The sequence below is a fragment of the Dipodomys ordii genome, unplaced genomic scaffold (genome assembly GCF_000151885.1).
Source record: "Dipodomys ordii isolate 6190 unplaced genomic scaffold, Dord_2.0 Scaffold24, whole genome shotgun sequence".
Lineage (NCBI taxonomy): Eukaryota > Metazoa > Chordata > Mammalia > Rodentia > Heteromyidae > Dipodomys > Dipodomys ordii.
Genome location: NW_012267240.1, coordinates 16,841,522 through 16,864,224, shown reverse-complemented (window position 1 = coordinate 16,864,224; position 22,703 = coordinate 16,841,522). Strand labels below are relative to the sequence as shown.

General features: G+C 40.2%; 1 protein-coding gene across 8 annotated transcripts in view; it reads right to left on the bottom strand.

Moving 5' to 3' along the window:
• Bend7 (BEN domain containing 7) overlaps positions 1–22,703 on the bottom strand; it is a 76,126-nt gene that overhangs the window by 38,590 nt on the left and 14,833 nt on the right. For 7 of the 8 annotated variants that reach the window (XM_013014774.1, XM_013014772.1, XM_013014773.1 and 4 more), the window contains exons 2-4: positions 16,033–16,332; positions 12,292–12,414; positions 7,681–7,952 (exon numbers count right to left, since the gene is read on the bottom strand). In XM_013014774.1, coding sequence (XP_012870228.1) covers positions 7,681–7,952; positions 12,292–12,414; positions 16,033–16,321 — 684 coding nt within the window. In that variant the 5' untranslated portion in view covers positions 16,322–16,332. The remainder of the gene's footprint in view (positions 1–7,680; positions 7,953–12,291; positions 12,415–16,032; positions 16,333–22,703) is intronic. The other variant, XM_013014777.1, reaches the window with a different exon arrangement.

Here is a 22,703-nt window from a genome sequence, read left to right as displayed (position 1 = left end):
CTCTCCTTTTACTTAGAAGTGCTTGGGATTAATGTCTAGTTTGGATGAAGCACCCAGAAAATCCCAAATCCCTCTGAGCAGATCGTATTACAAACTAAAGAAAAACCAAAGTAAGATACTTTCAGGATCATAGAACTGAAGCATGAAGATGGTGGAGTCCGGAAGTGTAGATGGCCAGGGCAATCTCAGATGGGCTCAACACCAAAACCTGAAAGACAACCAGGGCCAGGGTGGGGGTGGGAGGCGGGGGGAGGAGGGAGGGGTTGAAGGGTTGAGGTGGGTTCTGCTGAATATGGATAACTGATTGCATCCTGAAAACCTTACAACAGGATTGGTAACAATGCTTAAAGGATGTGAATTTAGTCCTATTATGATCCCTCATGCATACTTACTATAAAAGTTATAGTTTATTAGGTGCATTTCTAAGAAAATGAGCTTTACCTTATGAAAAAGTTTTTTAATGTGCAGAAACACATAGTTGGTTTTGCTCATAAATGTGATCTCCTCCTGTCTGAAAACAACTAACATTGTTTCCTATAAATCAGGTGTGTTCTAGGCAGACTTATTTTTACCATTTATTAAACCCTATGCAAAGAACTTGGCTATTGGACATATGAGGCCAAGACCAATAGGCTGGGCTGTGATGGTGGCCCCAGCTGTTAATGTTAAGCAGCCTTGGACAGATGTGGCCTGCAGATGTGGCCAAGCTGAAATCCCAGAGTTGGAGCAGAAGCCTGCTGGATGTGCTCCATCAAGATCAATACAGTAAGGGGAATTCTTCTATTTTAAGTGAAAAGTGCCCATCCAAGTTCTATGAAAAATTAAGTATAATAATTTATATGCTAGCATGCATTTAATGTTGGATAGGATAAAAAATTATAAGAAATCATTAAAGATGCAATTCTTTACAGATGATTTTGATAAAGTTTCAGTAGAATAATGTAATTTTAGAAAAGACAATACAATGTGGTCCCTTGAAAGCTGTTTCATGCCCCTGCATAATGAGAGAGTGTAGTCTCCTAGAGACCTGTTTGGCTTTTTTTCTTCTGAAGCATTAAATTAATGACTCTGAAGGCTCAGGCTTGATTTATGTTAAAGATAGCTGAGCCAAATGGACAGCATGTAAGATTTTAACACTGCAGTCTAGCTTCTTCTTAACTCCACTGAAACAGTCTGTCCTTGATCTCCAGGTAATGAGGTCCTGTTTTCCTGGTTCCCAGAAATACTTTCTGGCTTTCTGGACAAGAGATGATGCCATGATGCTGCAATTATTGTTTGTGAATTTCCCTCCATATCTGCTCCTTGAGGGGCAAAGACTAGTTTATTTATTTCAGTATGTCCTATAAAATATTGACATAATTAACATCTATGAAGGCCCTTGGCTAACACTATACACGGACTTTTAAAATTTAACCACCATCCTATGCAGTGGCTAACATTTATGATCCCCAATTTGCAGATGGAAAAACCAAGGTTCAGAGAGATTATACAACTTATGTAAAGTCACCCAAGGAATATGTGATGGAGCAAGGATTTGAACACAAGCGGTCTATGTTAGAATCTCATATCTCACATGTACATTCCCTTGGTTTCAATGAACTAATGTATACATAGAAACTCACTTGTTTGATTGACCTTAGTAGATCCACATAGATCATTTCATTTACTGGGACAAGAAGATGTTAACAAAACAGATTTCTGAATTCAGAGCAATTTCTGTTGTAAATACTAACACTATTTAAGAAGAAATATAACTACTCATAGATAATTTGGAAATCTGTGTAATCCAGAAGTACGGAAAATACACACAGTAACTATAACAAGTAGAAACTTTTTTTTTGGGTCCAGTCGTAGGGCCTGAATTCTGGGCTTAGGTGCTGTCCCTCAGCTCTTCAGCTCAAGGCTAGCATTCTGCCACTTGAGCCAGAGTGCCACTTCCGGCTTTTTTTCTTTTGGCTTATGTGGTGCTGAGGAATCGAACCCAGGGCCTCAGGCATGCAAGGCAAGTGCTCTACCACTGAGCCACCTTCCCAGCCCCGAAACTTTTTTTTTTGGCAATCCTGGGGCTTGAACTTAGGGCCTGGGCACTGTCTCTGAGCTTCTTTTGCTCAAGGCTAGTACTCTACCACTTAGCCATGGCACTACTTCTGGCTTTTCTGTTTATGTGGTACTGAGGAATTGAACCCAGGGCTTCATGCATGCAAGGTAAGCACTCTACCACTAGGCCACATTCCCAGCCCCCGAAAAATACTTTTAAAAGCTGGACCAAGTGTTTCACCAAGCCAAAAACAAACAGAAAAAAAATCCCAAAGAGTAATAATGAACTAAATTGAGTCTTATAACTATGACCTGAAAAACACAAGTCAGTATATGAAGAACTGGCAACCTGAAACTCTAAGAAATGAAACATTAAAGGGCTGATAGAGTGGTTCAAATGGTAGAGGCACAACCTAGCTAGGGGGAAGCCCCAAGTTCAAATCCCAGTTCTGTCCCTGCCTTCAAAAAACAGAATAATGAAATACTGTCTTGTCTTAGTACTAGTGGAGCACTTGGTTGTGAAATGCATGGAAAAAGAGGTAAATACTGTATTTAAGTCTAAAGTTTGCTTGGGGGGGGCGGGTTTCTACCTTAGCTTCTGTGTAATTTAGGGTTGAATTTCTCCTAAGTGTTAATTCAAATAGGATCATATAATCATGCCCTCAAAGAGAAACATTGCTGGCTACCTCCTTCCTGGAGCATTTTATGTTTATAGGCATCTGTTCATATATACAGGGAAGTTTTCTTAACAATGTATATGTTTGTTCCTATAACTTAGATTGTATCTCCAATGCTAAAAAAACCCATCACTTATCACTGACTGCTTAAAATGTGTCAGGTACTATTCTAATGGATTTATACAAGGTTGCATTTATGTCTTCCAACAGACCAACTCCATGAGGAAAGCCTTATTATTGCCTCATTTTACAGGAGGAAAGCTGAACAGGAGTGGCAGGTCCCATGCTCAGGATCACAGAGCTTTGGGACTAATCAGTAGCCTGACCATACAGCCTGCTTTCTTAGCACCCCCTTCTCCCCAGGACACTTTCAGGTAGACAGAATTAATAGCCACAGGCTATCCTCTCAGTTCTCTTTCATCTAGTCATTGCCCTGTAAGCAGTTACTCAGTGTCTGTCCTGTGCTAGAATGGACGCCCAAATCTTTCCCACAGTGAACCACCCCCACCTCTTCTGGCCATGTGAACTTGTGGCCTTCCTGTATGAGGCGCAGGAAGAGAGCTCAGAGTAAGGATTAAATGGATCACTTCTTATGACAGAACAATATACTTAGAATATTATGACGTATTTAAATTTTTATTTTATTATGTATTCTCCACTCGTAAGCTGGGGTAGAAGAATAGGAAATCACCTAAGTTATTACACATCAATATAAAACATTCTATATGAGATTAGAGCCTTGAAGACAGTGGGTGAGGACAGAAAGGAGGAGTTAGAAAAGAACAAGTAACTGGTAAAGGATCGGGTTCCTAACCAAAGGCAATTCTAGACACAATTCTTTGTAAATTTATTTTACAGAGTGTCTTTAATACAAATGCATGTTATTTTGTCATTTGCATATTAAGCAAATTAATATGTATTGAGAACCCTTCTAGGTGCCAGGCATTGCAACAGGATTCTCCAATATGCTCTATATCATCTAAAGCTCCCAGCACTTGAGGTGCTGACATTCCTGTAGCTTCTTTCCAGAGCTTACTTGTTGTTCCGCATTTGAGTAGGAACAACCCTTAGGAGTCTGAAGATGGGATATACACATTTGTGTCTGTCACAGTGTAGAAAGGTGAACAATGCACTGTAAATTTCTTTTAGAAGTTTGGAGTAAATTTTTTATACTTAAAAAACTGCAATAAAGCAGCCTGGCACTGGTGACTCTCACCTATAATCCTAACTATTCAGGAAGCTGAGATCCAGAGGACTGAGGTTAGAAGCCAGCCTGGGCAGAAAAGTCCTTCACACTCCATCTCAATACAAACAAACAAACAAAGCCAAATATCCAAGCTAGGGATGTGGTTCAGTCACAAAGTGACAGCTGAACAAGCATAAGGTAATGAGTTCAAATGCTGGTAATGGCGATTTTTTAAAGAAAGGCAATAAAGCATAGGTTCAACACCTGCATGTCCTAGCCCTGAACACTAACTTAAGCTACGAAGGGGCATTTTGAGGATACTAAACTCCTTTTTCCTTCCCATCCAGAGCAAAAAGCCAGGTTCTACTCCTGCTCTCCTTATCACAGTTAAATACCAGCTTGTAGTCAACCTAGTTGTGCAGGACAGAAATCGGGGCTTTGCTTCCCACTCAGTCCTCCGAAGAGCCCTTGTTCTCTGGTCTCCACCTGCTCTCAGGCGGCCCTCCAGCCTCTTGTGTGGCTGAGTTGGCCATCGTTCTGCTGTTCCCCTTGACTGGTGCATCCTCTCCCCAACTACCTATCATGCATTGTGACCACACTCAAGTCACAGGCAAGATCATCCCTATGTTGAACCTTGCAATGGCTTCCCAGCACCCACAGCCTGACAGGCTTGGCTGCCATACATACCAAGGCTTTTACTCTCAGGCCTCATCCTACTCTTCCCAAGGCTAGTGGGCCACTCACCCAATTTTATGGCTTTGGACACGATCCTTCCAACTCTATGGACTTCTTGGAGCCCATCTCCAAATACACAATTCCCATCTGCTCATATTTTGTCCAACCTGTTTTATAGAGTAACTGCTGCAAAATTATAGGACTTATTTCCTCTAGACTTCTCCTCAAGTTTTGAAAGACTCATGGTTAAGAAATGACAAGGAACTAGAAAGGTACTTGAGGAGACTTAGCATGTTCTCTTCATGCAGACTCAGTTTCTGTTGTAGAGATAATCATGTATCTGCTAAATAATGCAATGATAATGCCCATATAGGGTGGGTGTTTTGCTTTTCTTTTGAAATAAGTTATTCTTCAAAGACAATCAGCACCCATGATTTCATGGACAATGCTGAATGTGCTTAATCTCATTTCCTAGTTCTTGTTAACAAAGTCATTTGTGAATAAGAGAAGTTATTTTTATTTAACATATAAACTTATAATTCTGACATTGGTAAAGACAATAAAAATTCTATTTAATTCCACTTCACAAATGTACATATGGCCTTTATCTGACCTTTTTACAATTTATCTCTAAAGTACATTTGGAGCTTAAGAATAAAATGAACAAAGTTCAGTTACTGGCATTTGACCAACCAATGTAGAAAATAAGTTACAAAACTCAAATAATTACTGCTAATATAGCAATGCCAGCAGAAAAGAATGCAAATAAAATCTGCAGAAAATGGTAAAGAGTGATGAAAACTGATTAAGATTAAATGAACTTTGTATAATAATTTTTCTGTTTCTAAATACATGTTCTCTCCAGGACTGGAATCCAACTTTAACTGCAGAAACAATATGGTACAATCAAATTAATAGACTAGTCCAGAATAGAACTTATTATCTTAATGATTTTAAAATTTATATGTACTCTTTTTGGCAACACTGGGGATTGAACTTGGCCTTTTTGCTTGCCAGGCCAGGTACTTGAGCCATGCCTCCAGCCTCTTTTTGCCATGGTTACTTTTTGTTTGTTTGTTTTTTCAATTTTTTTTTTTTTGCTTATGTGGTGCTGAGGAATCGAACCCAGGGCCTCAGGCATGCAAGGCAGTGCTCTACCACTGAGCCACCTTCCCAGCCCCTCAAAATTTTTATTGTGATTAAGTGGTTACATAATTTCCCAAATTTCACAGTATTGTGAGATAGTGATGCTCAGTTAAAGTCACAAACACATTCTAACTTTCCTGGAGCAAATTGTCTATCAAGGTCTATAATATTTATGAGTTCTATGAGTTTTGCGATACAGTTATTTCTTCCACATTGGGTGGTCTGTACATTTCTTTTGTTTTGCATAGCATCAGCTGTTCCCTCTTTCCCACTTGTTCCCTCCCTCCCATCGCTGCCATGGAGTTGTTTAGTTCATTTTGGTCAATGCCATGGTCACTTTTAAGGTACAGTCTCCATTTATGCCTGGTCTGGCCTGGTCTGCAATCCTCCTACTTATGCTTCCTTGTATCTCTGGGGATGACAGGTGTATGTCCTATGCCTAACCATTTTGTTTCCCCTGTAGCTGGGAAGACTGGAGCATACCAAACTATCTAGCCACTGGCTGAGATGAAGTCTCACAAACTTTTATGTCCTAGGCTAACCTTGAACTGTGATCCTTTATCTCCATCTCCCAAGTAGCTAGTATTATAAGCTAAAGTCACTGCATTGGCTTTAACTTAATTTTTTTTTCTTTTTTAGAACTTCCTAACAGTTGGAGCATGTGCTTATAGATTTACCAAAAAATCAAACAAAAATGCACCTGAAACACCAAGGATTGGATAAAAGTTCAAATGAATGTCCAGTCTAAAAAAGTCATAAGATGGTTTGTTTTTTGTCAGTTGTGGGGCTTGAACTCTGGGCCTGAGCACTGTCAGCTCTTCAGCTTTCAGTGAGCGCTCTACCACTTGAGCCACAGCACCACTTCCGTTTTTCTGGTAGCTTACTGAAGATAAGAGTCTCATGGATTTTTCCTGCCTTGGTTGGCTTTGAATCTGGATCCTCAGATCTCAACCTCCTGAGTAGCTAGGATTACAGGCGTGAGCCACCAGCGCCTGGCAAGATGGTTATTTTTATTGCCTCCCTTTATTAAAAAAAGACCTAATGAGAATATATGCTAGCACACTGTCTTCCTACAAATCACAGGGAATACTTAAAATATATTCAGTGATTTGTTGCTTATTTCAAGTTTAAAAGGTAGGGCCAAACTCCAACCCTATATTGTCCTGTGGGAGTTCTCAGCAGGATTCACATCCCATGTGATTTGATAATAATAGATAACTCACTTTTATTTATTTTAAGAACTCCAACAAGTTGGGGCTCACAATGATGTAAACGTACTCAAGATAAAGATACTGCAAACAGAGTATGCAACTGCAAATATAGCACCTCATGAGAGAAATTCACTTATGGTCCTATGAATATAAAACAGCAAGTCAGATAAATATCTCAGATGGAATCCAACATCCCAGACTGCAACAACATTCTAGCTATGATATTAAAATAGCAAACCTTTGCAGAGCATTAACCTATCATTACATGGAGTCAACGGCACGGCACTGCCACCTAATTAGCAGTGTAGCTTGCATCTATAAAACAGAATTAGCACTACTGCTCCCTTTTTTTATTATTATTATTAGTTTATGTTTCCAGAAAGGTATGACCTTATCTGTATGCTTCTGCTCACTTATGCCCATCCACAAAGGATTTAATTATATTCTTTTAGTTTTCTATATTGAGGAAATTGAAAACCACCACTCTGAAATTAAACACGTTAAAGAAATTAGTGAGCAAATTATTTACGCCATCACTCATCTACTTCCAGAGATAACGGATGGAAATATATTTGAATAAATAAGGCATGAAGTTTTCCAAAATGAAAGTTCCTGGCAAGGCAAGGATTGCTAGTCTTTCCTTTTTCCCACATCAAGTCTCTTAAGTTGTCAGGGGCGGATATAATAGGGTAAAATTCCTGAAAGTTCTACTGGTTAGAGTCAGCAGCCAGAAAAAACATCAACTTACATCTGAGGAAGGCGATTCGAGAACAATGCCAAATCCCAGAACGTGGCTCTCTTCAGCGGAGGTGTGTTGGGGGGCTGGGAGTCCTGGCTGAGGCTCTGAGGCCCCTGCTGCTGGCTTCGTCTCGATTTCTAACACACTGGCCTTCTGTTTCTCAGTAACAGCTTCCATGCTCTTTGGGGGCAATTTTCTCTTTTTAGTTCTCTTGCGTGAGACTGCAGTTCGCTGGGAGCATATAAGGGAAATTGGGGGTTGTTGTCTGTTTTGAGTTCCAACTGTGGACAATAAACACAAATATGGTACAGGCACTTGTGTCTGAGGAAAACATACCCCGGTCCATTTCTGTGATTTGTGAACTGATACAGTAGTGAAGCTTTGTCAAGAATTAAGCACCCGACCATTATGGAAGGCAGTTTGAAGATTCCTCAAAAATAAACTAAACACAGACCTCCCCTAAGAACCCAGCCATACCATGCTTGCCCATATGGTAAGTTGGGATATGGTAAAGCCACTTGCACAAGCCATGTTTATTGCTGTACTATTTACCAGAGCCAAGTTATGGAAACAGCCCAGAAGTCCTTCAAGGGACAAATGGATCAAGAATTGAGACAACAGATACACAATTGAATTTTACTCCTCCCTCAAGAATGATACCATAGTACTTTCAGGGAAAGGGATGGACCTGGGATAATCTATGGTAAGTCAAATCATGCCCAGGGAGACAAAAGACGCAATTTTTCTCTCATATGTGGATGCCAGATCCAATTTACTAAATATATATGTAAATATACATATGCACATATATTCAGATGTATTAACTAAAGTATGGTATATTCAGGGGAGAATTCCAATGGTGTAACTCCTTTCAACAGTTAACTTGCAGTCTAACAAAATGAAGACTGGGAAGCTGGTACATGAGGTATGTGTTGGGGGCAGGGGGGCTTTAAGGTCAAGGAGAGAGGCTGAACTTTAGACAACTGAAGGAGGAAGGGTGAGCAAAGGCAGTCATAATATTCAATGTACATATGTGAAAATGACACTAGGAAAATGGAGGGGATGGGTTGGGAGAGATGAGGGAGAATGACCAAAAGCGTGACACTGATCAAGATGCACTGTATTACTCATAACTGAAATGGAAATTTCTTTGTACAACTACTTAAAAGATAATAAAATTAAAATAATATATAGTAAAAATGTTTTTTTTTAAAAAATTAAGTACCCCAGAGTAAATCTCACTCAGGACCCCAAGCTTATCAAATGCAGCTCAGTAAACTTTAAAGCTCTAACAGCCAAGAAACCCCCATAGAAAAACCCAGCCAACTGTCACAATGTCCTGCTCCAATGTCCCCTCCAACAGAGGGCGGGGATTAAGAGCCAGGAGGAAATGTTTGAAGATGGCAACCTCAAGCGCATGGCATTATTGAATGCAAGAGAACTCCAGAACTTAAACTAAGGTAGTCATCCATGCTTTCTGGAATTCCTATTTCAGGAATATGCCCACTGTCATTTGGAGGTGAAGTGATCAGTTGCTAATAATCTAGAGCTGCCAAAATTGATAAAGATGGAATGATGGTGATATTTGGGTGAGATGATCAACAGAAATAGCTTGGAAAGTTTCCTTCGAATACAGGGAAGTGGCGGAGGGTGGGGGGAGAAGCCTATGAGTTATGGAATCTGATCCAGCAACTCCTTCTTCAACTATTATCAAATCAACAACTCCTTCTTCAACTATTATCAAATCTGCTGTCTCCAGGGCACAAGCTCATCCTGTATTAGACCAGGCCACTTGTATAAGACTTCAGTTTTCTAGCTGAAAAGTAGGAACAATATAGTTCTCTAAGTTGAAAAACTAGTAAAATCTAGAAGCAGTTTGAATTCTAAAGATGCAAGAACAGTACCAGGACTAAGTACTCACAACTGAACATACCCTGAAAGAATTGAAGATGGTGGGATTAGATTTTAACTAATGCACTCTAGGAAGTAATGTTGGCTAAGCATTTGGAGCTATTCTAATACAGTATAGAAGGAAATACTCCATGAATTTGTATTAGATGCTCATGCATGGATACAGAGCCCTACAAATGACCACAGGATAGATCCTTGAATGTCTATTTAAAAAAAAAAAAACAGAAAGGAACCTATAAACATAAGCCAAGTGTTGCAGTAATGGCCTTTAAATGCATGAACACAGATTAACTTCTATATTCTATCAGTATGAGAATAAACACTGTTTACACTTTGATCCTGACAGTTTCATTTCCAGACTGGAAGCTAATTTACAAGTAAAGTTGTTTAATCACTCAGGCAGTAGTAATTAGTCTCTTTGCTTACTCTGGGTTTTGAAGAACATGTCAATGTTTTAGCCCACTCCAGACTAAGTGGAGTGTCCAGGTGTGGGAGTGTCAGGACTGTTCTAAAGTTCTCCACAGTGGTTCTCTGCTCAGACAGTTGAAGACATCTCTGAGTTGTATTCTAGTTCAGACAAAGTCTATGTCCAGTTCCCAGAGTCCAGTGGACCTCATAAACAATCATCAAGACCATCTACCTGCAGCCCTGTACATCTCACTCTTTCAAATGATAAATAAAAATGGTTTGGGTTTAAAGCACACATGGACTATATGAGTTTTGCTTCTTTTGCAAATCTAGACTGAGCCTGTATCTTATATCCAGATCTTACTGTTTGATCTTATTCCTTTGTCTTTCCTTAAAGGTGAAACCTCCAAAATATATTTTAAATCTGAGTCTTAAAGGCAATAAACCTTAAATAAATCTGCCTGCATAACACAATTTTTTTTAAGTTTGAGAAAATTAAAGTAATGTATTCAGTTTATCCTTTATACTATCCACAGCTCTGGAATCATTTACATCTTTAATCTGCAAAAGGTTCACAAGAGAAAACATGGTGACAAAGTGGCATTTACTTAATAGATTCTAAAAAGGCTTCAGTCAAGGATTTACATGGCTGCAATTTGTAGTTTGCCATTTCAGTAGTAAGGAGCTTAGGTAACAAAATAAATCATTACAGTGTCGTATGCGTATTTTCTTAAGTGCTAACAAATTCTCCCACGAAGGGAAGAATCCATACAGAATCAAGTTCCCTTTCTTCCTGAGGCACTTCTTTAGGAGATGGTAACCTTTGTCAGGTGAATAGGAACACGAATTATTGTGGTGAAACAAGGTGAGTCAGATGATGCTTACTGACCTGAGCAAAATGCTTATTTTTGCCTTGGGATAAGATCCAATTTAGTATTTATTTTAAAAGATACAGAATTCCATAAAGCCTTTAACTCACTTGAATGTGATTCTGGATTACTGATATGCCAAAGAATTAAGTTTTCTTTTTTAAATTAAATTTTTTACCATCTTCAAGTAGTTATACATTTCATTTCAACGCGCCAATTTATGAGCGCAAGGCATCTTCAGCAAAGTCAACTCCTGTCATAATGAAGCCTTATTTATCAAAATCACATCACTAAATACTAAGACTTTACTATAACTTCCTAAGCGGCACCCAGAACAATTTCTGAGGGTAGGAAGGCCAGTCACAAGGGACTATTTTTCTGCTTTATCGTAACCATCATTAAGCATCAGTTTCCCTTTACTTAGAGGGAAGTTTTAACAAAATTATCTATTGGTTCCTGTACCCATGACCCAAGAAAATCCTGTTTTCCTCTAATTATGGAGACTAGAAAACAAGTAACTAGATAAACACTGATTTTCAGACTTCTGAAAGTCAAAAGCTACATGGTTTTAAAAACAACATTAATGATATTCATCACCTGACTCCTCTGTACAACATATCAATAGTAACAATGATTTAAAACAACCCAAATGAGAGAGCTCATGCTTATATCATATTACAAAATGAATTTACATTTGCTATCTCATTCTGACTTGAAAAACAGCCCTGTGAATTAGATACAAATAATTTACAAACAAGAACTTGAAGGCTCAGAAGTTACCCTGCAGCCAGCACTGGTGGCTCATACCTGTAATCCTAGCTACTCTCCTCAGAAGGCTGAGATCTGAGGATCATGATTTTCGAAGCCAGCCCAGGGAGACAAATCCTTGAGACTCTTATCTCCAATTAATGAGCAAAAAACTGGAAGTGGAGCCATGATAAAAAGTGGTAGAGTACCAGCCTTGAGCAAAAAATCCAAGAGACCCTGAGTTCAAGCCTCAGTATCAGCATGGGAGGGAGGCATTGGAGGTGGGGTGGGAATGAAGTCATCCTGTTAGGAGAAACTGGGTGACCAATCCCCCCTTCACCTCAACCCAATGCTAAGCCTCAGGCTCAGCACTGCATCTGCTCTCATCCTTGAATGTCTTCAACTGTGATGCTGGCATTCCGAAAAGGCTCTTCCAAGTCAGATATTCCAAAATTTAATTAACCGACATTGGTGAAGTACCAAAGAGATCATGCAATGGAGTATACTGAGAATGTGTACCTGTGAGTAGGCATGGGGATAATGAGGAATGTATGATTAAAAAAAAAGTGGGGGAATTGTAGAAAAATCAGAGAAAATGGGCACTTGAAAAGGCACAGTAAGACAGCAAGGTGGGAAAAACCAAAGCACAACATACACCCCAACTGAAGATGTCAGATCTTTGTACCTGCTTGGATTTGCATTAATTTCCTCATGGTCTTGAGTTCTTGAAGAATGGCTTGTAACGTTGACTGGCAGTTACAAGTACAGCAGTTTGATTCAACTGACGAGTTCACCACTGGAAGTTCTCCTAAGCATGAGAGAGAAAAGAATGACATGCTCCCAACACACACACACACAAATAATAAAAGGGGAAAAAAAGACGGTTTGCTGACAGGATTTTGAAACATGTACAATTACTATGAAGCTGTGCCTAATGAAAATGTACCTGATAATTTTCACAACCTAAATTTTGGGGTCTGACTTCATCTAATTACCCAGGCTTCTGCAGCACTAAGGTGTGTGTGTGAACACACACACACACACAATGCCTGGCCACAGCAGGCTACCTATTTTAAGACAAGCCCATCTGCATAACAATACCCTAAAGTATTATTGTCACACCCATATTAGTTTGCACAAAAATAATTTTTTTTAAAAAAGCACTCAAAACAGCCTTACAAAACAACTGGTAGCTGTGTATGTATGTTATCAGAATCTATATTGAGAGTTGAGTCTAAGTATTAAAAAGAATTTTAATATTAGTATGTTATTTAAAAAATGAAGAGCTGTGAACATCTGGAAATGTCTAGAATCCTGTATGTTGCTGGAAAAAAGCAGGGAGCAGCTAAGAGAGGACTTCACTGGATAGATCAGAATGCGTTGATGGGTTGCTTTTCTCCTCCTCCATCTTCTATCCATTGCTGCTTCTTTCTTTCCCTCACAATCATCTCCTTTCCACCTGTTTAAATTTAACATATTTCCCTTAATAAAACTATCCTATTCTGTATCAAGTAAGCTCTTGGAATAAAACAGCACATTTGGAAAAGCACTCTGACAGCCCAGTCCTCTCTAGCAGTGATGTTGGCTGCCATAAAATGAGTGGTTTAAGGGACAGCTCCTACTTAAGTTTTCTGATAGGTGGCTGAGGTATGTTTTAAGATTTTGTTCAAACTATATATTTTATTATATACATGGGATATAATTTAAATCCTATAATACTCATTATTTATGATTACCTGAGAGAAGTTCACCGCAGCAAAATGATACAATAGTTAAATATAATGGGTTTTTTTGTTTTTGTGTTGGTCCTGGGGTTTGAAATCAGGGCCTCGATGCTATCTGAGTTGTTTTTTGCTCAAGGCTAGCACTCAACCACCTGAGACACAGCTCTACTTCCTGATTTTTGGTGGTTAATTGGAGAAAAGAGTCTCATGGACTTTCCTGCTTGGGCTGGCTTCAAACAGTGATCCTCAGATCTCAGCCTCCTGAGTAGCTAGGATTTCAACCATGAGTGAAGAGTGCTGGCCAAGATAACGTTTTAAGTTACACAATTGTTTACTTTGAAAATGTTAGTAAACAAAGATGTTACCACTTGTTGGTAAACAAAGATGTTACCACTTTACAATAAAAAATTATTACAACAATTTAGTCACAGTTACATCCTTGAGCGATGAGGGGGCCTTCACTGACTCCCTCTGCAGTTGAAAAGCCACGTTTAACTTTTGCAGTGGCAACAGAAAAAGGGTGAAAACTACACTATTTCTTCCTTAATTTGCAGTATGATTTAATACTATTTTTGATCTGTTTGTATTTTTCTCAACTGTAAATATTATAGATTACAATCTGTAAGTGCATGGTTGGTTTTGCTAAATTTTAATTTTTGGTGGTTACAAGGGCTTGAACTCCACCTCACATTTGCTATGCTGGTGCTCTACTCCTGAGTCATGTCTTCTGCCCTCCCTGAGCTGTGATCCACCTACTTGAGGCATCATCACTGGGACCACAGATATGGGCCACCTAACTTCTCTTTATAGAGATGGGAGTCTTCTGGACTTGTCTTACTTGACTGACCTGTGATCCTCCCTAAAGTAGCTACAATTATATAGGTGTGAGCCCCGAGATCAAATTGATTAAAAATTTTTTTTGCCAGTCCTGGGATTTGAACTCAGGGCCTGGGTGCTGTCCCTGAGATTCTTTAGCTCAAGGCTAGCACTCCACCACTTGAGCCACAAAACCATTTCCATTCTCCTCCCACTCCCTGAGTAGTTTACTGAAGAAAAGAGTCTCATAGACTTTTCTGCCCAGGCTGCCTTTGAATCGTTACCCTCAGATCTCAGCCTCCTACGTAGTTAGTAGGTGGCATGAGCCACCAGTGCCCGGCTCAATTCGAATTTTTAATAAAACATATTTTATGGTAAATGATAGGCTATTGCATACATATATTTTGCACATTCACGACATACCTAACTTTAAAACTTTTTTCACGATTTCTAGGCTGTATGAGTTTGCTCAGATTTTCACAAATCTCAAAAGAAGTCCTCCTTGATAGACCTGTACAGTTTAAACCTGTGTTATTCAAAGATCAACTGAATATAATGCACTTTTATTGATAGTATGGGGAAAATAATCACAAAAAGTTCTATTTTCAAACTTCTATGGAGAAATCAGCTTGTAACTTTTATGAACATGAACACTTCTCCATTATTTTTGCTGTGTCCTAGAAATGAGAACACCTGTTACCCAAAAGTTCTCTCTTCACACCAACTGAAAGGCATAAAGGTATTTTTACTTCTGTCTTTCCATGTCAGCAGAATCAGGGAGCTTTATACACTATTCTTCGGTGTTATTTCTAAGTACTGTCTTTATGGTTTTTAGAGGACAAAACCAACCCCTCAGCTTGTTATAAATCATTTTCTAATTTTAAAGAGAACAGACTTTTTTTTTTTATGGAGGAGCCTTTAAAGAGCCATCTCCCTGTAACCTGGAAGCATGCCAGCATGTGAACTTGATATTGGATATTGGCCTCAGTAATACTGAGAGGAAGAGAAGACACCGTCCATCTTGAGCCCCTGGCTGTCTCATTAGTGTCTCGGGATGGCTTTTCTTGTTTCTGAACTGGTTACACTGAATTGTGTTTAAACAACACATCACCAGTTCTCTTTCTTGACTGATTTAAAATGAAAATAAAAGGAAGAACATCCTTAACTTTTCAAGGTAGCTGAAAAATCTTTTTTTCCTATTGTTCTTTGTGAAAACTATAGGCTGGCACATCTGTACATAATTTATAAATAAAATCTAATGTATCAGCTGGAAAATTAATATGGCTGAGAAGACCATAAAATTTTTTAAATGCTGAAAAAAATGTTATTTTCCCCACTCCTTACGACTTAAGGACTTCAAAGATATTTTTCTTTAAAGGAATACTTCTCAGTGATGAGGAGGAGTTAGAAAGCATGAATTCTTTGACCCAACACAGAATTAAGGGTTAAAAGAGGGAGTTCTGTGAGATGTAGGTTATGAGCTCTTCCTCTGAGGATTCTTCAGATGATGAAGCAGAGGAGAACTGAACAGGAGGCCGTGTGGATATACACATCCCACCAAGAAGCTTCTTGTAAGGGTGAAGGGTCTTTTTTGCTGTCCCCGTATTGAGTCTCTTATGGCAATAACATTTGTATTGGCAGTTAACAGCTTTAACTTCTTAAAGGGCTGAGACCTGCCATCTTTCCCGATTTTCATTTCTGGACTTTTGACATACTTCAATTTTTTCCTTTATGTCTTCCCTGTCTTAAAAAAAAAAAAACTCAATGAAGGTGGGTATTAAGGAAGCGGTTTAATAAATGGATCTCAAAGAACAGTATTTGGGAACAAAATGAAGTACAGGACAACCACCAACAAATGCATTCTAAACACCTGATGACAATCATACCATTGGAGCTCACAGCAACATGGGGCTGACTCTGGAAGGTCCTAGAACGTGTGCCATACTGTCCTGAGAACTGCCCACTTTGGGGTGGTAGCTCATTCCACACACCACGGGAAGGGTGGAGGCCCTGTGGAGGCTCAGTGGAGGAGTTCAAACGTTGAGGCCACACTAAATCCAAATCCTGGGGCTCTTCTTTTAATTTTTCTCCTTCTTTGCCTACACGCTGATATATCCTTCCAGTGCTGTCATTCAATAATCTTCTCATCCCTGTAATTTGTTTTTTAATTTCCATGCTTTCATCTCCTAATGGAAACAGGGTGAAAGTTAGCACTGTAAATTAACAACAGAACAAGGCATCCCAGGAACTCCTTCCCCCAAAAAGAAAAAAACTACAACCAATAAAAACAAATAAAAACAATCCTTCTTTGGAAATAGGAAAAACTGCTGATTCTATAAACATCAGTAATTCGTAAAAATTAAAGGTGGGAAAAGCTGGCTTTGGTCTGAAGACACCATTCATGATCCTGGTGCATCTTATTTTAATCATTTCTGGCCAAGTTCTCTTAGGGTAACAGAGCTTTCCTTCCTGTGCCACTGGAGACCAACCTTCAGTTCTTTCCTGTCTGGCAGTGTTTTCTGAGTGTGGGTGTCATAGGTCGACCAAATGAGGTAGAAGACAAAGGATGGGACTAGAGGGTTGGAACCTCCTGTCCAGCCACAGCTATCCTGGCTCAAGGCTAGGCAAGTAACTAACACCTTGGCTTGCTTGTCTGTTAGCTTCAGTGGCAGGGGGCCCAAATATCCATGAACATGGAGCTTCTGAGAAGGGGCCATGCGGCACCTCAGGAGCAGACGTCCTCTAAGATGGCACACTGGGGGTGCAGGCATAACTTTCAGAGCGAATAACAGGAGAAAGACCTACTGAGTGTCAGTGTGTCAGGCAAGGAGGGCTCTGCCTTTCTAGAGCCCTGACTCAAATCTCACCAGCCCAGCGATATTGCAGGGGTCCCTATTCACACCAGACAACTGGCTGGAGGAGGAGGACCAGTGAGGAGGAGCTCTCCCTCACCTGTAACCAAATCCACCCCCCAGGATCTGTGCACCACAAGCCCACTGCTGCCACCTCCACCTTGCCAACTCTGTAACCAACTGTTTCTATACCCCACTTTACCCACCCACACTTAACTTTTACCATGGTAAGTTTTTTTTGGGTGGGGGTGGTACTGTTTTAATCTTTGATTTTTTGCCAGTCCTGGGGCTTGAACTCAGGGTGTGAGCACTGTCTCTAAGCTTCTTTTGCTCAGATGAGCACAGTGCTACTTCCAGCTTTTTCTGTTTATGTGGTACTGAGGAATTGAACCCAGGGCCTCATGCATGCTAGGCAAACACTCTACCACTAAGCCATGTTCCCAGCCCAATACTGTGGTTTTGAACACCAGGCTCTGTGCTTGCTAGACAAGAACTCTACTACTTGTGTCATGACTCCAGTTGTTTTGTTTTTGTTATTTTTTTAAGAGGGTCTTGGGTTTAGGTCTGGATCCTATTTACACCTTCTTACCGGGGATGATAGGCATGTACCAATACACCCAGCTTTTTCCTGTGAGATGGGGGTCTTATGAGCTTTTTGCCCAGGCTGGCCTTGAATCATGATCCTACTGGTATTAGCTTCCCAAGTAGCTACCATACCTGGCCCCTCTTAACAATTTTAAAGTATACAGTTCAATAGAATTAAGTCTATCCATGTCATTGTGCAATTAGTATGAGTGTGTGTGTGTGTGTGTGTGTGAGAGAGAGAGAGAGAGAGAGAGAGAGAGAGAGAGAGAGAGAGAGAGAGAGAATGTTTGTGTCCTGGGACTTAAACTCAGGATCTGGGCACTGTCCCTAAACTTTTGTGCTCAAGGATAGTGCTTTAGTACTTGAGCCAAAGCTCCATTTCCAGCTTTTTGATGGTTAATTGGAGATGAGAGTCTTATGGGGCTGGGGCTAGCTTTGAACCCATGATCTCAGATCTTAGCCTCCTGAGTAGCTAGGATTATACGTGTGAGCCACTAGTGGGTGGCTTCTGGATTTTTTCCTAAACATTGATTTATTAAGATTCTTTTTCCTCAGGGAGTATTTTTTAAATGAAGTCATTTCTATCCTGGCCTGTTTAAAGATGACTATAGGCTAGGCACCGTGGCATACCTGTAATCTCAGAGGAAGAAAATTTTGGTCCCAGGCTAGCCTGAAAAACCAAGCTGAAAGCTTGGTTGGGGTTGTGGCCCAAGTGGTAGAGCTCTTGCCTAGCAAGCATAAAGCCCCAAGTTTAATCCTTACAATAAAAAAGGACAATTACATTATACATATCTATTTTCTACTACTGTCACCACCACCGCCACCAGTAATAACGAAAATAAAAATGATGATATAGGATGCCGTTATCAGTTAGGAACTGCTTCAAGCATACTGTTCTTTTCCTTTTTTTTTTTTTCTCTGTTGTACTGGAGACTGAGCCTAGGGCCTTTGTTGTTGTTGTTGTTGTTGTGGGGCTTGAACTCTGGGCCTGGGCACTGTCCCTCAGCTCTTCAGTTCAAGGTGAGCACTCTACCACTTGAGCCACAGCACCACTTCCAGTTTTCTGGTGGTTTATTGGAGATAAGAGTCTCACAGAGTTTCCTGCCTGGGCTGGCTTCGAACTGCACTCCTCAGATCTCAGCCTCCTGAGTAGCTAGAATTTCAGGCTTGAGCCACCAGTGCCTGGCCCCCAGGGCCTTTTGAAAGGTAGGAACGTACTCTCTCTCTGAGCTACACCCTCAGCCTTGTGTCATCTTAACTGTACAAATAGTATTGTTGTGTAGATCCAAAGAATAGTATTTTTTCTCTAATCCTGGTATAGAAAGTTTCAAGCCAAGGTAAGTATATACCTCCATGTAGTCAATTCTACTAAATACTTGAAATTTAAGCTATGAGGAAAACGAAAAGGACAAAAGAAACATACCTCTTACAAATGAATATGTAACAAAGAGGGTCCTTGTGGGTTGTGTGTGTGTGTGCGCATGCACCCACACATACAGTTATCAGGGATTAAATTCAGGGCCTTACACTTGCTAGACCTGCTTGCTCATGGATAGTGTTCTACTACTTGAGCCATACCTCCAGCCTGGTTTTTGCTGGTTAATTGGAGATTGTTTCTCCTGGACTTTTCTGCCCAGGCTGGCTTCAAACTGCAATCTTTCAGATCTCAGCCTCCTAAGTAACTAAGATTACAGGAATGAACCATTAACACCTAAGCTAAGGTTGTTTCATTGTACCAAATAAACTAGATTTGTCTGAAAAACTAGTAAATGCACAAAAAGTAGGTACTACTTTACAAGGAAAATGTAGATTTTTTTTCAGGTGCTTGGGATCAAATTTAGAAACACACATGCTCTATCACTAGGAACAACCAAGCCCCTTCCATTTTTAAAAATGGTAATAAAAGCTGGGCACTGGTGGCTCATGCCTATAATCTTAGCTACTCAGGAGGCTGAGATCTGAGGACTGTGGTTCGAAACTAGCTGAGGCAGGAAAGTCTGTGAAATCTGTATCTACAATAGACTATTCAGAAAAAGCTGGAAGTGGCACTGTGGCTCAAGTGGTAGAGTGTTAGCTCAGAGACAGTGCCTGGCCCAGAGTTCAAGCTCTAAGACTGGCAAAATAATAATAATAATTCTGTCTTTAACATTAAGCATGTGAATACAGAAAAATCAATTTTCAAATTCACAATATTATGTTAGCATGTGCTTGAGAGGAGAAATTATTTTAATCTGTAATAAAATTATTTCCACTTCAAACACAAGAAAAAATTGTAACACAGAAACAGTAAATCATCTTCCAGACTCTTATGAGAATGACCAAGCACGATTTAAGTAAGACAGAGTCAGCAAAATTTATACCATCTTCATAATATCTGTGGAGGAGGGTGTGTCTGGAAGAGTTCCCAGAGGAATTTTGAAGGAAGCCTATGGGCAAATGTATTGTGTCAGTATCCAAACATACTCTTTCCTGGCTGCTTAATAGCACAATGCAGGCAAGAGGAAGCATCTTTCCACTATTGACCTTCTTGATCAGGCTTGTCAGGCTGGTCTTCACTGGCATACGCTAGTGACCCTCTCTGCCCTCACTCTGGACTCTCTGGAGGGGGTTATGCTCAGCCAGGCCATGCAAGGATCGGCGGGAGTCAGTGGAACCTTCTCTTTCCACACAAATTCTACTTATCACAGAGAAACATGCTTCTCTTGTCCCAGGTTACAAGCTGCTCTGAGCATAGACTTCTATGACAAAAGGCTACCATTAGGAAAAGGGAAAAAGTCATGAGGATTCTGGAATCTTCTAAGAGCCATCTGATTCATTACGACTTTAGTTTCAGAGTTCTAGTACATATAGCCATGAGAATTACAGGGTAGAAAATGTAACTTGAGTTTTACCATACTTTCTTCTATTTATTTCTTTTTGGGGGTTTGAACTCAGGTCTTGGGCATGGTTCCTGAGCCTTTGAGCTCAAAGCTAAAGCTCTACTACTTGAGCCACTGCTCCTGGCACTGGCTGGCGGTTCACTGGAGATAAGAGTTTCAAGAACTTTCCCGCTTGGGCTGGATTTGAAACATAATCCTCAGATCTCAGCTTCCTGAGCAGCTAGGATGACAGGCGTGAGCCACTACTGTCTGGTTGCATAGTTCTCACTTCATGCTTTGAGCTTTGAGTAGACATGAGGAAAAGAAAGTGGTAGGTGTAAAAGGAAGATTCTGGAGGCAAGATTCCCTTACAGTGATCTAAAATATGTAAAGGCAAAATAAGACAACAACAACAGATAAAAATCAGGACTTGGAACAGGGAGCAGGATGAAGCAGCTATGAAGGAAGATGAGGCAGAGCGAGTCTGACTAACATCACCAGAAGGACTCAAGGTCTGTCTGTCTGTGGTCATTTTAAAGGAGAGAAAACTGCAGTAAGGGCACCTGCCTCTTCTGAGAAGAAAGTGGGGTATTTGTGAAGAAGGGCTGGTTGGAAGAGGGGGCCCAGAGGAGAAAACTGAGCTAAGGACAGCTGGACATTCAAGAATGATCCCGGGGGCTTCCTATATCCAAAGAAGCAGGAAGGCGCTGGGGCCACCAGCCCTGAAGGCGTCCCTGGGAGGAGGAGGTCAATTACATAGACAGGGAGTGATGGCCTTCCGCAGAGAGAAGAAAACACTTTCCTTGTACATTTGGGGAAGATGGGGCATAGGTCAGAAAGAGGACCTAGAGGCTAAAATCTTGAGTCAATGTACAGAAACTCAGTTCAGATCACAGATATTGGTTAGTACATGGGAAGGCTCTGGTATTCCTGAGGCCTGGCCTTGGCCTCAACTGCACTGACCTGCTTCTGAGGATTAGACAATTCAGTATTCCCAGGCTTCAGCAAAATCACAAACTAAGGTTAGAACCAGATCCAGGCTATGCATAAACCAAGTTTTTCATAGTTCCCAAGATATTATGTGAGCACCTAATAACTCACCTGTGTCCTCAGAAAAAGGCACTTATTTTTTATCACAGGGGAACCCAAATGCTCTGATATGTCTGTGTGTGTGTGTGTGTGTGTGTGTGTGTGTGTGTGTGTGTGACTTTTCAATGTCTAGATATTTGGAAAAAGAAATTCTTAGAAGCAAGGGATTCTACAGAAACAAGATTCTGCAAGGAAACTTGATTCATTCTCAAACTAATCTGCTGTCTTCACTTACACTCAACTCCGAGAGGCTAAACCTGTTGAAGAAAAACAAACAAAAAGAAACCTTACTCTAGGAGAGCTGTGCCATGTGGCTCCCTTCTGGGTAAAAGAATTTTAACTGAATTCCTTCAAGGAGACTGGAATTCCTTCCATGAGCAAGGTCTAGAAAACATGGTAGGCTGAATTCTCCTCAGCACTACTACATTACTTTCCTTTACATAGGAAATTTTTATGATCCAGAGTCATTTGTGATGTGATTATGAGAACACAGAAGTCTCCACATAAAATCTCTCTTAACTTGGCCAGGAGAAAAGAATATACCGCACAGCAGACCAAGATTATTCACAACCTAGAGCAACAAAGGAAAGATAATAGCAATAACATACACAGCATTGTTGTATGAATATGTAGATGACATGATGCCACCAAAACACAAGAAAAACAGACACCATATCTTTGCCACACAAATGACCTGGTGTTGAGATATAGTAAGCAAACTACAGGTTTTCTTAAGAAATTCATAACAAATGACACATTGTGAACAGAACGAAGTCCAGCAGAACTAAATACAACATTAAGGTAGTAAATGAGCAATATATTAATAGGAAAGAGTGAAAAGTTAACAGAAATAAATTATTCATTTGCTGAACATCTCCCAGGTCTTTGAGTTGCAAAGATTATCCTTCATGAACTAAAAGGTATTCCCTCCACATCTCTCAACATCTGTAACTGATTTGCTGCTCTGAAAAATGGTTCTGATGGTCCCCAGTCTACCAACCTCCATCTCTTTTAACAGTGAGTGGTGGAACTCTAGGTAGTAAGCTATGTAACCATTCATAGATGATACCTGCTACTTTCTTTTTTTTTGGGGGGTCCAGTCGTGGGGCCTGAACTCTGGGCCTGGGCGCTGTCCCTCAGCTCTTCAGCTCAAGGCTAGTGCTCTACCACTTG